The following is a 12718-nucleotide window of genomic DNA, read 5'->3' on the forward strand; positions in this document are numbered from 1 at the left end:
ATATTTTCCTCCACTATTTGTTTTTTCTTGCTGAAACTCCTGCTGGATGGATGTCTAGAGATTCTATTTCTTACCTTTTCTCTTATATTTTTGATCTTTTTGTCTTTGGATTCTTCTTTCCTGGAGTGTTCTCAACTTCTGTATAACCAAGCTTTGACCGATAGTCCTATCAGCTATTATATTTTTAATTTTTCAGACCTCTTATCTCTGATTGTATTTTTTTCATAGCATCCTGTTCTTGTTTGATGGATGCCATATTGTCTCAAATCTCTGAGACAAAGAGTTGGGCTTTCTTTTTGGAAATGTTCTCCTTTTCTTTTCTTTCTTTTTCTTCTTACGAGGTCTCACTCTGCCACCCAGGCTGGAGTCCAGTAACACAAACACAGCTCACTGCAGTCTCAACCTTCTCGGGGCTCAGGCAGTCCTCCCACCTTAGCCTCCCAAGTAGCTGGGACTACAGGCACACACCACCCTGCCCAGCTAATTTTTGTATTTTTAGCTGAGATGAGATTTTGCCACATTGGCCAGGCTGGTCTCGAACTCTTGACTGCAAGTGATCTGCCTGCCTTGACTTCCCAAAGTGCTAGGATTACAGGTGTGAGTCATCGTGCCTGGTGTGTTCTTTTCTTTACATGATCTCAATTTCCTCTGATGTCATTTTCCCCCAATTTATCTTTGACTGTTCCATGCTTGTGGTTATCTAAAATATCTGATGGTTCTTTGTTCAAGTTTTTAAAAATTGAAGTCACTAGGTTGTAAAACTCAGGAACATCTTTTTTTTCTTTTTTTTTTTTTGAGATGGAGTTTCACTCTTGTTACCCAGGCTGGAGTGCAATGGCACGATCTCGGTTCACCACAACCTCCGCCTCCTGGGTTCAGGCAGTTCTCCTGCCTCAGCCTCCCGAGTAGCTGGGATTACAGGCACGCGCCACCGTGCCCAGCTAATTTTTTGTATTTTTAGTAGAGACAGTGTTTCACCTTGTTGACCAGGATGGTCTCGATCTCTTGACCTCGTGATCCACCCGCCTCGGCCTCCCAAAGTGCTGGGATTATAGGCGTGAGCCACCGCGCCCGGCAGGAACATCTTAAATAACTAAATCATTTTGATTAAGTTTAACACTGGAACAATTATCTAAAATGTCTGAATTACATTTTAATGAAAGAGAATGAGCTACAGATATTCTCAGGACAGGGGATGTGTCAGACCTGGTTATACCGATGAAGACTGAGAGAAGGCCCAGCCGGTGGACTTGAAAGTTTTGTCTGTAATCACTTTTCTGGAACCAGTGACTGACTGATTGCTTTTCTTTTCCTAGGTGAGATCAAGTTAGAAATGCCGACCATCAGTGTAGAGGGAGAGGTGTCCGACCTGGCAGCGGACCCAGAAACCATTGAAATCCTGGAGCAGTGTGTGATAAACTGGCTGAATCAGATATCCACAGCGGTTGAGGCCCAATTAAAGAAGACGCCTCAGGTAGTTGTGCAGACCTTTCCCAGAGCCCCGATCCAGGTCACGCTTGCCACGCTGGGAAAGAGCCGGGATTCTGAGGTCTGCATCATCTCGCATCTTTTTTTACTGTTTTATTATTTCCTTAAGCCATCAAAGTAAACACACCCAAAATGTCATTTCTGGGCTTTCTGATGTGCTACCAGGTTACTGCCTGGATCGATAAAGATAACACTTCAGATCAGTCAGGAAGCTTGGGCTGTCAAAAACAGGAAACCCAGCTCAGTTTGATCAAATAAGAAAGCAAATTCCTTGGCTCACATAATGGAAAAGTCCAGAGGCAGGGCTAGCTTCAGGTCCAGTTTGATCAGGGCTCTGGCTGTGTTTCTTTCTGAATCTCTCAGTTCCAGCCTCTTCTCTAGGGGCTGGGGAGCTGCCGTCCTCAGGCTGGCTTCCTTGCAGCAGTTTCTGGCCTCACATCTGTACATCGTATTGTCCAGAGAAAGGTAGAATGTGTTTCTCGCATTCCCAGCTGGAGCCCTGAGATTCACTCTGATTGGACCACCCTGGGTCAAGAGCCCACCCCTGAAGACCCTGCAGGATTGGAGCAGTGAGACAGAAACGAATCGATGTTGGAGAAACCACCGTAAGAGCCCGCTCCGCACTAATGATGAACGTTCTTTCTGTATTCATGTCACCTCTCAGGGTAAAGGCCCTCTGGCTGAAATTGACTTCTGGAGGGAAAGAAGTGCAACCTTAAGTGCACTGTATGAACAAACAAAGCTTCCAATAGTCAGAAAAGTCTTGGATGTGATCAGGGAATCCGACTCCATGCTTGTGGCTAACCTGCAGCCAGTGTTCACCGGGTTGTTCAAGTTCCACACGGAGGCCTCAGACAATGTGCGCTTTCTCTCCACCGTGGAGCGCTATTTCAAGGTACGCTGGGTGTGCTGTGCCTTGCAAAGTCAGCTCTGTCAAAGAATTTTCATATGATTTAATTTCCCTTTTAAAAATATTCAGCATTTGGCCAGGAGCAGTGGCTCACGCCTGTAATCCCAGCACTTTGGGAGGCTGAGGTGGGCAGCTCACTTGATCTTGGGAGTTCGAGACCAGCCTGGCAAACATGGTGAAACCCTATCTCTCTAAAAAATACAAAAATTAGTCAGGTATGGTGGTGTGCACCTGTAGTCCCAGCTACTCAGGAGGCTGAGGTGGAAGGATTGCTTGAGCCTGGGAGGTGGGGGTTACAGTGAGCCAAGATTGTGCTACTGTACAGCCTGGGCAACGTAACAAGACCCTGTCTCAAAAAAAAATAGGCAGTATTTTAAATATTGTGATAAAATAGACATGATGGCCAGATGTGGTGGCTCATGCCTGTAATCCCAGCACTTTGGGAGGCCGAGGCAGGTGGATCACGAGGTCAGGTGTTGAAGACCAGCCTGGCCAACATAGTGAAACCCTATCTCTACTAAAACTACAAAAAATTAGCTGGGTGTGGTGGTGGGTGCCTGTAATCCCAGCTACTCGGGAGGAATCGCTTGAGCCTGGGAGGTGGAGGTTGCAGTGAGCCGAGATTGCACCACTGCACTTCAGCCTGAGTAACAGAGCAAGACTCCATCTCAAAAAAAAAAAAATAGATATGACATGATATTATCATTTTAACCACTACTAAGCATATAGTTCAGTGGCACTAAATACATACACAATGCTGTGTGTCCATTACACTATTTCCAAAACAGTTTCATCTTCCCAAACTGGAATTCTGTGTGCATTAAACACTAACTTCCCCTTCCTCTGTACCCTCAGTCCCTGGTAGCTTCTGTTCTTTCTGTCACTATAGATCTGACTACTCTAGGGACCATCATGCAGGACTGATCCTGTGTCTGGTCTCTTTCACTCAGCATCATGTTTTCAAGGTTCATCTGTGTTGTAGCAGGGAGTGCGTCAGTGCTTCGTTCCTTTCTACGGCAGAATCATATTCGACAGCGTGGACAGACCACATTGCATCTCTCTATTCATCAGTTGGTGGGCATTTGAGTTGTTTCTGCGTTTTTGCTATTGTGAAGAATGCTGCTATAAACATTCATGTGCAAGGATTTGTGTGGATATATGTTTTTAATTACTCATTATGCATCACCTGAGTGGAATAGCTGGGTCATATGGTAACTGTTAACCTTTTGAGGAACTTCTAGACTGTTTTCCAAAGCGGTTGTACCATTTTACATTCTCAAGAGCAATACGTGAAGGTTCCAGTTTTCCCGTGTCCTCGCCACCACTGGTTATTGTGTGTCTTTCTGACCATAGCCACTGTGGTTTAATGTGCATATCTTTGATAACGAGGGAGACTGAACAACTTTTTACATACTTAATGTGTTGATTGTCAGCTTCATATTGTTGGTGAAATGTCTATTGTAATCTCTTGCCCATTATCTATTTGAGTTAGTATTAATTTATAAGGGATTAAAACAAGTCTGCCTGCCTGGGCAACAGTGTGACCTCATCTTTACAAAAATAAAAATAAAAAATCAGCCAGGCATCGTGGTACGTGCCTGTATTCTCAGCTTACTTGAGAGGCTGAGATGGGAGGATGACTTGAGTCCGGAGTGGGGTTGAGGCTGCAGTAAGCCATGATGGTGCCATTGTACTCCAGCCTGGGCAACGGAGTTGGTCTTGAAAAAAAAGAGTGAAACTTCTTGCACGCTTACCGTTTTATGAAACTATTTGGACCCCAAGGCTAAAGGCTCTTGCGTGGCTCTCTCCTCTCTTGGTCAGAACATAACGCACGGGTCTGGCTTCAACGTGGTCCTGGATACCATCCCCTCCATGATGAGTGCCCTGCGGATGGTGTGGATCATCTCCCGACACTACAACAGAGATGAGAGGATGATTCCGCTCATGGAGCGCATCGCCTGGGAGATTGCCGAGAGAGTCTGCCGAGTGGTCAACCTGCGGACTTTGTTCAAGTAAGAAGCCACGGCATTCATTTTTGTTTTGTTTCACTTTTTACTTTTTAGATCTTAAACAGCTCTATTGAATTATAATTCATGTACAATTCTCTCACTTAAAATATACAATTCACTGGCCCTTCCGGCGAGGCGCGGTGGCTCATGTCTGTAATCCCAGCACTTTGGGAAGCTGAGGCGGGCGGACTGCTTGAGGCCAGGAGTTTGAGACCAGCCAACATGGTGAAACCCTATCTCTATTAAAAATACAAAAATTAGCCAGGCATGGTGGCGCATGCCTGTCATCACAGCTTCATGGGAGGCTGACGCTGAAGAATTGCTTGAACCTGGGAGGTGGAGGTTGCAGCGAGTGGAGATCACACCATTATACTCCAGCCTGGGTGACAGAGTGAGACTCCGTCTCAAAACAAAAAAATTACAATTCACTGGCTTTTAGTATATTCACAGAATTGTGCAGCCATCGCCACCATCAATATTAGAAATTTCCTTCATCCCTCAAAAGAAAACATGTGCCTTTTAGCAGTCACTCCCCCGCCAACAATTGCCCTAGTCCTGGGAACCATGCAGTGTGGGGTCTTTTGCATATGAACGGAATCAGACACTATGTGACTTTCAAGTCTGGCTTCTTTCACTCAGCATCTGTTTTCAAGATTCATCCACACTGTAGCATGGATCAGGACTTCATTCCTTTTTATGGCTAAATCATAGTCCATTGTATGGAGATATATTTCGTTTCGTGTACATATGTGTGTGTGTATATGTGTATATATATGCGTGTGTATATACATACATACATACATATATATATATATGAAATATTGTTTTAACTGGAACTTTCTTCCCCAGTTGTACTTGGAGAGACTGAGGCTGAGGTGGAACCACCTTTGAGGGTGTGGGGAGTTGACAGGAGATGCTAAGGGAGGCAGATAACTTTTTTCACTTTCTTAAAAATTATCTCCAAGGTGGGAGGATCACGAGGTCAGGAGTTTGAGACCAGCCTGGCCAGTGTGGTAAAACCCCATCTCTACTAAAAAATACAAAAATTAGCCGGGCGTGGTGGTGCTCGGCTGTAGTCCCAGCTACTCAGGAGGCTGAGGCAGGAGAACTGCTTGTATCTGGGACACAGAGGTTGCAGTGAGCTGAGATCACGCTCAAGCCTGGGAGACAGAATGAGACTCTGTCTCAAAAAAAAAAAAAAAATCTATATAGGTGAGACTAGACGTGGTGGCTCACGCCTGTAATCCCAGCATTTTGAGGCCAAGGTGGGTAGATCACTTGAGGTCAGGAGTTCAAGACCAGCCTGGCCAACATAATGAAATCCCATCTCAACTAAAAATACAAAAAATTAGCTAGGCATGGTGGTTGGGTACCTGTAATCCCAGCCACTCAGGAGGCTGAGGCAGGAGAATCGCTTGAACCCAAGAGGTGGAGCTTGCAGTGAGCAGAGATTGCACTACTACACTCCAGCCTGGGTGACAGAGCGAGACTCTGTCTCCAAAAAAAGAAAAAAAATCTGTGTCTATATCTGTATCTAAATATCTATCTATATGTATCTAGATAAAAATCTATATCTATATACAGATAGATATCTGTGTCTAGCCATCTATACAGATAGGTATCTATGTCTATATAGGTAGCATATGAATAGAATCAGACACTACAGGACGTTTTACTATCTATAGATGTTTATATCTGTTTATATGGATAGATATCTGTATCTGTATAGGTAGATCTCCATCTTTATCTGTCAGTCTGTCTGTCTGTGTATGTATCTCTATCTGCATCTATCTGTATGGGTAGATCTCCATCTCTGTCTATCTGCACAGGTGAATAGGCATTGTCCTGTGTGGGTGTTGCAGCTGCCTCTGGTGACCTCTGTCCTGGGGCCACGGCCTCCTGCCCCTTCTGGTGCAGACAGCGAGGTCACCAGGTGGCCTCGGCCCTGCGCGCTGAGTGGCGGCTGCTCTGGAGACCTCGGCCGCAGCTTGGGACTCCCGCCCTTGCACGTGGGGACGGGGCAGCCGCTCGCCCTCTCCGCCTTTTCCGATGAGGCCGTGAAACCAGGAGGGCGCCCGGGTCAGTTTCCCCGGTCACTGGCTCCCCCACTGGGGAGCGTGGCTCGGACCCGGGGCTCCACCCTGCTCCCATCATGGCCTCTCTTTGGCTTCGCAGAGAAAATCGAGCGAGTGCCCAAAACAAAACCTCGGACGCCAGGAACACTCTCAAGCTGTGGAAAAAGGCCTATTTCGACACCCGGGCGAAGATCGAGGCTTCCGGGAGGGAAGCGCGGTGGGAGTTTGACCGGAAGCGGCTGTTCGAGAGGACGGATTACATGGCCGCCATCTGCCAGGACCTCTGCGATGTTCTGCAGGTAGGGGCCGGGCGAGGCCGCAGAACTTGCCGCATGGAAGGCAGCCGGCTTTTGACAGTGCCCGCCTCTGTGTCAGACGGGAGCTGGCGTCAGTAAAGGCCTGGCAGGGAGAGGCCCTTTCAAAGAAAGAACATACAGAATATACTAGAATGTGCCAGAATGTACCAGAGTACACCAGAGCTTTGCGGGTTTTCGCTGCTTTCCCTGACATGCTCCCCTCTCCCTGTTTTTTGGCTTTCCTTTGACCTCTTTGGCCAGTCTTCCTCCATGTCTTTTGCAAAGTTCCCCGCCTCTGCCTTCCCCTTAAACGCTGCAGTCCCTCAGGGGCCAGGCTGAGACCTCGCTTCACGCTCTCCCTAAGCCAGGCCCAGTCTGCCCGGCGCTCTGTGGATGGACAAAGCGCTTAGTCCCTGATTGAGTTAGCCACAGCCCTTGTCTCCTAAAGGTCCGCCCACCCCTTCATTCTAAATACTTGGAGAACTCATGGTGTGCTGGGCACTCAGATGTCTTGCCGCTAGAGGAACCACAGTGAGGGCGAACCAGGGCTGGCTGTGGTGTGGCAGGGCCCAGCGTGACAGAAGGAGGCGATGCCCGGTGCTCAAGGGCAGGAAAAAAAGTGCTGTGAAAAGAACTCAACTGGGCTAGGCCTGATGGCTCACACCTGTAATCCCAGCACCTTGTGAGGCTGGGGTGGGAGGGTCCCTTGAGCCCAGGAATTTGAGATCAGCCTGGGCAACATAGCAAGACCCGTCTATAAAAAATATGAACATTAGCTGGGCATGGTGGTGCGCGCCTGTAATCCAAGCTGCTTGGGAAGCTGAGGCAGGAGAATTGCTTGAGCCCAGGGAGGTGGAGGCTGCAGTGAGCGGTGGTTGTGCCATTGCACTCCAGCCTGAGCGACAGAGCGAGTCTCCATCTCAAAACAAACAAAAACCAAATGTAACTTCTATGTGGAATCATCGTAGCTAGTGTGTGCATGAGTATTTCATTGTTACCAGAACAGTGGAAACGCTGCATAGAACTACCTCAGTGCTTCATCATCACACCTCTTTTTTTTTGAGACAGAGTCCTGCTCTGTCACCCAGGCTGGAATGCAGTGGCATAATTTCAGCTCACTGTAACCTCTGCCTTCGATGTTCAAGTGATTCTCATGCTTCAGCCTCCCAAGTAGCTGGGATTACAGGCGTGCACCACCACACCCGGCTAATTTTTGTATTTTTAGCAGAGACGGGGTTTCACCATGTTGGCCAAGCTGGTCTTGAACTCCTGGCCTCAAGTGATCCGCCCGCCTCAGCCTCTCTGAAGCACTTTCAACTGCAAGTGCAAAGGCCCTGAGGCAGAAAGGGAGGAGGAGGGCGGGGGTGGCCGCAATGCAGGGAGGAGCAGGCAGGTGTAGACCTGGGACTAATCCTGTGTGCCTTTGGTATAGGAGGGAAGGGCTTGGTCAGGGAGGAGATTGCTGTGTGGCATGATTCTTGCCCCCAGGTTAACCTAGATATGCTCTCCATTTGTAGCTCTAATATTCACAGGAAAACCTGCATGTCATTTCCTCATTGTTCTATTTGATTGGACAGGTTTTAGAGGAATTTTATAACATATTTGGTCCAGAACTAAAGGCAGTGACGGGGGACCCCAAGCGCATCGATGATGTCCTGTGCAGGGTGGACGGCCTAGTCACCCCCATGGAAAACCTGACCTTTGACCCGTTCAGCATCCAGTCCTCCCAGTTCTGGAAATACGTGATGGATGAATTCAAGATTGAAGTTCTGGCAAGTGACCCGTCCGTTGATTCCATCTGGAGAGTCGACGCCATGTTTTCTCTGTGTTAAATTTGTTGCGTTATTTAATGATGCTTAGAGTCTTTCTTTTTAAATCACAAGTAATACCTGCTTGTTAATCGTAAAAACCAAAAACGATACCAAAGTGCGCAAGGTACAGATGAACGTTCCTCCATCTTCTTTGTTCCCACACCCACTCTCCAGGAGGGGTACGTTTAAGTTGAGATAGCCACAGTGGCGTTTCTACAAAGTTTGTTTTGTCTAATATAAGCTCAGCTATCTAGGAGTCAAGGTAAAAATGAACCAGACATGGCAAGAGAATCACAAAGTGCCCTGTGGGTTTTGATAACTGTGTTTCGTCAGAAGGCTCGGGGCGTGGAGAGCCAATTGGAAGTAGCCTTTGGGATTGGGGAAGCTTTGGATGGGGGCGATGGGGACAAGGAAGGAGGCTGGGATATCGCAGGGTGTTTCAGGTGGTAGGAACAGTGTGAAGAAAGGTGACAGACAGGAGAAAAAGAGGAATTGTCCGAGGCAGAGCAAACAGAGGAGTTTGGCATAACATGTGCAGGTAGGAGAGGAAAATCAAGCTAGAAAGGAGGGTTGGGTGGGTAATTGGTGATGACCAAGGAGGGTAGACTGAGGAGGGGACTGACCTCAGCAGGCAGTAGGGAGCTGTGAAAGGGGGCTGACCAAGGAATGCATCAGAATTACAGGGCAGGGGTAGCGGCCCATGCCTGTTATCCCAGCACTTTGGGAGGCCAAGGAGAGAGGATTGAACCCAGAAGTTTGAGACCAGCCTGGGCAACCTAGTGAGACACCCAGCTCTATAAAAAAAACTTAAAATTAGCCAGGCATGGTGGCTCCTGCTTGTAGTCCCAGCTACTCAGGAGCTGAGGTGGGAGGATCCCTTGAACCTGGGAGGTCGAGGTCGAAGTGAACTGAGATCACACCACTGTACTCCAGCCTGGGGGACGGAGTAAGACTCTGTCTTAAAAAAAAAGAAAAAAAAAAAAAAAGAAAAAGGGAAAAAAACCAAGGTTTATACTTCAGGAAGGTTTTTCTGGCCATGGCATAGGCTGCTTTGAGCTGGGGAACAACAGAGAGAGGGGAGGTGATGCAGGAGGTGATAGCCTGTGATGTGGGGGAGGCAGAGTCCGTCAGAGAGAGGCGGCTGCTGAGAGTGAGACTGCACTTCCCCCAGCATGGGGAGAGTGACCCATCACGCCCACCTTTTGGACGTCTGTAGGAAGCATAATTAGGAGCACCCCCATTTATGTCTTACACAGTTTTTATAACCTCAGAGCAACTTTTTATGTGGACAACCTCACACTCTTCTACTTGGCTACGTAGACATTGTCATATTAACTGTATCTGATTTATTAGCTGCTATTTTAAGTGTTATTTCCTTTTTCAGTTGAACCTTTTTTTGTTTTCTTTTGTTACTTTTTATGTTTTAGAGACAGGGTCTTGCTCTGTTGCTTGGGCTGGAGTGCAATGGTGTGATCCTGGCTCACTGCACCCTCGACCTTCTGGGCTCAAGTGATCCTTCCACCTCAGCCTCCCAATTAGTTGGGACCACAGTGTGTGGCTGGTTAATTAAAAATAAAAGTTTTTTTTTAGGTGGAGTTTTGTTCTTATTTCCAGGCTGGAGTGCAGTGGCGTGATCTCGGCTCACCGCAACCTCTACCTCCCAAGTTTGAGCGATACTCCTTCCTCAGCTTCTCATGTAGCTGGGATTACAGGCATGCACCACCATGGCCAGCTAATTTTGTATTTTTGGTAGAGACGGGGTTTCCATGTTTTCAGGCTGGTCTCAAACTCCTGACCCCAGGTAATCCACCTGCCTTGGCCTCCCAAAGTGCTGGGATTACAGATGTGAGCCACTGTGCCTGGCCAAAATTTTTAAATAGAGATGAGGTCTCACTATGTTGCCCAGGTTGGTCTTTTGGTCTTGAACTCCTGGCCTCAAGCGATCCTCCCGCCTCAGCTTCCCAAATAAATTGAACTTTTCATCAAAGTCACTTAATCAAGTGACACTAAAGGGTTCATAATAAGAAAAGACAGCTCCATTAACTGCTTCCTCATTCTTGCTGTCATTTTCCACAGTTTTAGATGTTTCTTTTGTTGTTAACCTCCACATTTTTTAAAGAAGAAGCTGATGTGGTTATTTCCTGATTTATTAGTTTAGACTTTTGTTAACTTCAGAGAAGATATAGACTGGACTGTCCCATTCCTAATCCCATTTGCCTCTCTGTCATCTAACACAATGTCTTCATAGCTTTTAGTTAAATTAGTGGCTAGTGTTTACTCATTATGTCTATGCAAATATTGTTCATTGCTGAGCTGAGAAGTCTGTCATAACTACACCATCTCTCTTGGCCACCCTTTCAGTTTTCCTGGAGTTAATCATTGCTTTTGTTTTTTATTTGCTTGGTTGTGTATGTACCCAGTGTTATTTTTTTTTTTTCCAACTTCTTTAATATCTTCTGCCACATACCTATCAATAGTATCTAAGTACTCAAACATATCAGTGCCATTATTTACCTAGAGGCCTTCCTCCCAGAGTTCACTGTCCTACTCGAGTCTGGCTTGTTTGCTTTTTAGGGCGGTTATGAAGCGGCCTAGGACCCTAGGACTTCCTGCCTTCTCTCATCTGTGTTGGATTTTCTCTTTTCTAGATCTCACTTATTCCTCTTTCCTTGTTGTTATTCCTTTCTTTTGCTGGAGCCCATTTTGTAGCTTCCTAAGTAAGGTTTCACTGGACGTATACTTTTTGAGTCTTATTTTATGAATTCTGAAATAACAGGTATAGAATTCAAAGTTGAAAATAACTTTTCTTTGGAAATGTGAAGATATTTTTTTATTGATTTCTAGCTTCCAGTATTTGAAGTCTGATACTATTCTGAGTTAATTTTTCTGGAACTAACCTTCCACTCTTTTATAGAAAGGAGTGGGGATGGGTGGGATTGAGGCTGCATAGCTGGGCGTAATAGATTGAGGCCTGTTTGCTCCTCACCTTCACGCACACTGACCCGCTTCCTGGGCTGCATAGCCTCCAGGTGCTTGGCCTTCTGGAGTTTCTTCAAGGAACAAACAGGGGCTCACTTGCGTCCCCTATTTCCAGCATTAGGTTGTAACTGCCTGCCTTAGTTACTTTCCTACTAAAAATTCCTCAACTGTCTCCTCTGTTGTTGTGTCCTCACCCTTATTTTTTGTTTATAAGAGTTAATGCTTAAAAAATTCCTTTACCTTTGAACTGGTTGGGGAGAGAGATCAGGAAATGAGCATAGCCAATCTGCCACTTTAAATTGAATTCCAGCTTCCATTAACATGCAGAAGAAATCCATGCCAAGCCACTGATTTTTTTTTCTCATTTCTTGCCACTTTGTTTTTGCAGGATAATTACAGGGACATGAGGCTTGTTTTCTTGATTTTTTTTTTTTTGCAGGTTATTGAGAAAGAAGCAAAAAATTTTATTGACGAATCTTTTAAGACACTTCGATCCGCTGAAGCAGCATTTGACATGCTTTTAAAATTTAAGCACATCCGTTCACGGGAGGCCGTGAATCGACAGATGATGATGAAATTTGATGATATTCTTGCACAGTACTGCAAAGAGGTAATTGGAAAATCGGAAGCCGCCCTAGCATTAAAAATGCACTTGGCAAAATGTGAACAATTGAATCCCACTATTGTCTTTCCCATCTGAATTCAGAGGTACTAGCGTTTCCCCAAATCAGCATGTCACATAATACAGGTAACCTAAACAAAGTGGGTTTGTTTATTTAGAAATTCAACAAGAATTAAGTATATTCTTATTTACTCACATTGTGGTGAGCCCTGTGTGAGCTGGTAATAATCATGGTAATAATAGTAATCATAGTTTATCCATATCCAAGGATCATATATGTATTTGTGATCAATTCAGAACAATTTACCTGGTGCTCTCACATCTCAAGTATAGTGTTAGGCACAGAGATAGAGAGATGAACGAAACACAGATTCTGCATTTAAAGATGTCAGTGTCAGGTTGGAGAAAGAGACCAAAAACTGCTGATAGTCTGCTGGGCATAGTGACTCACGCCTGGAATCCTAGAACTTTGGGAGGCTGAAGCCAGTGGATCACTTGAGTTCAGGAGTTTGAGACTAGCCTGGGCAA

General features: G+C 46.0%; 1 protein-coding gene across 7 annotated transcripts in view; it reads left to right on the top strand.

Annotated features, from left to right (window-relative positions):
- The window catches only part of DNAH10 (dynein axonemal heavy chain 10), a 173561-nt gene that overhangs the window by 19850 nt on the left and 140993 nt on the right, over nucleotides 1–12718 (top strand). For 6 of the 7 annotated variants that reach the window (XM_035258092.3, XM_035258094.3, XM_035258096.3 and 3 more), the window contains 6 exons: nucleotides 1317–1474; nucleotides 2153–2383; nucleotides 4220–4410; nucleotides 6583–6781; nucleotides 8356–8550; nucleotides 12008–12178. In XM_035258092.3, the coding sequence (XP_035113983.3) occupies nucleotides 1317–1474; nucleotides 2153–2383; nucleotides 4220–4410; nucleotides 6583–6781; nucleotides 8356–8550; nucleotides 12008–12178 (1145 nt within the window). Of the gene's footprint in view, nucleotides 1–1316; nucleotides 1475–2152; nucleotides 2384–3348; nucleotides 3473–4219; nucleotides 4411–6582; nucleotides 6782–8355; nucleotides 8551–12007; nucleotides 12179–12718 lie in introns of all 7 variants that reach the window. The other variant, XM_078337642.1, reaches the window with a different exon arrangement.

The sequence above is a fragment of the Callithrix jacchus genome, chromosome 9 (genome assembly GCF_049354715.1).
Source record: "Callithrix jacchus isolate 240 chromosome 9, calJac240_pri, whole genome shotgun sequence".
Classification (NCBI taxonomy): Eukaryota; Metazoa; Chordata; class Mammalia; order Primates; family Cebidae; genus Callithrix; species Callithrix jacchus.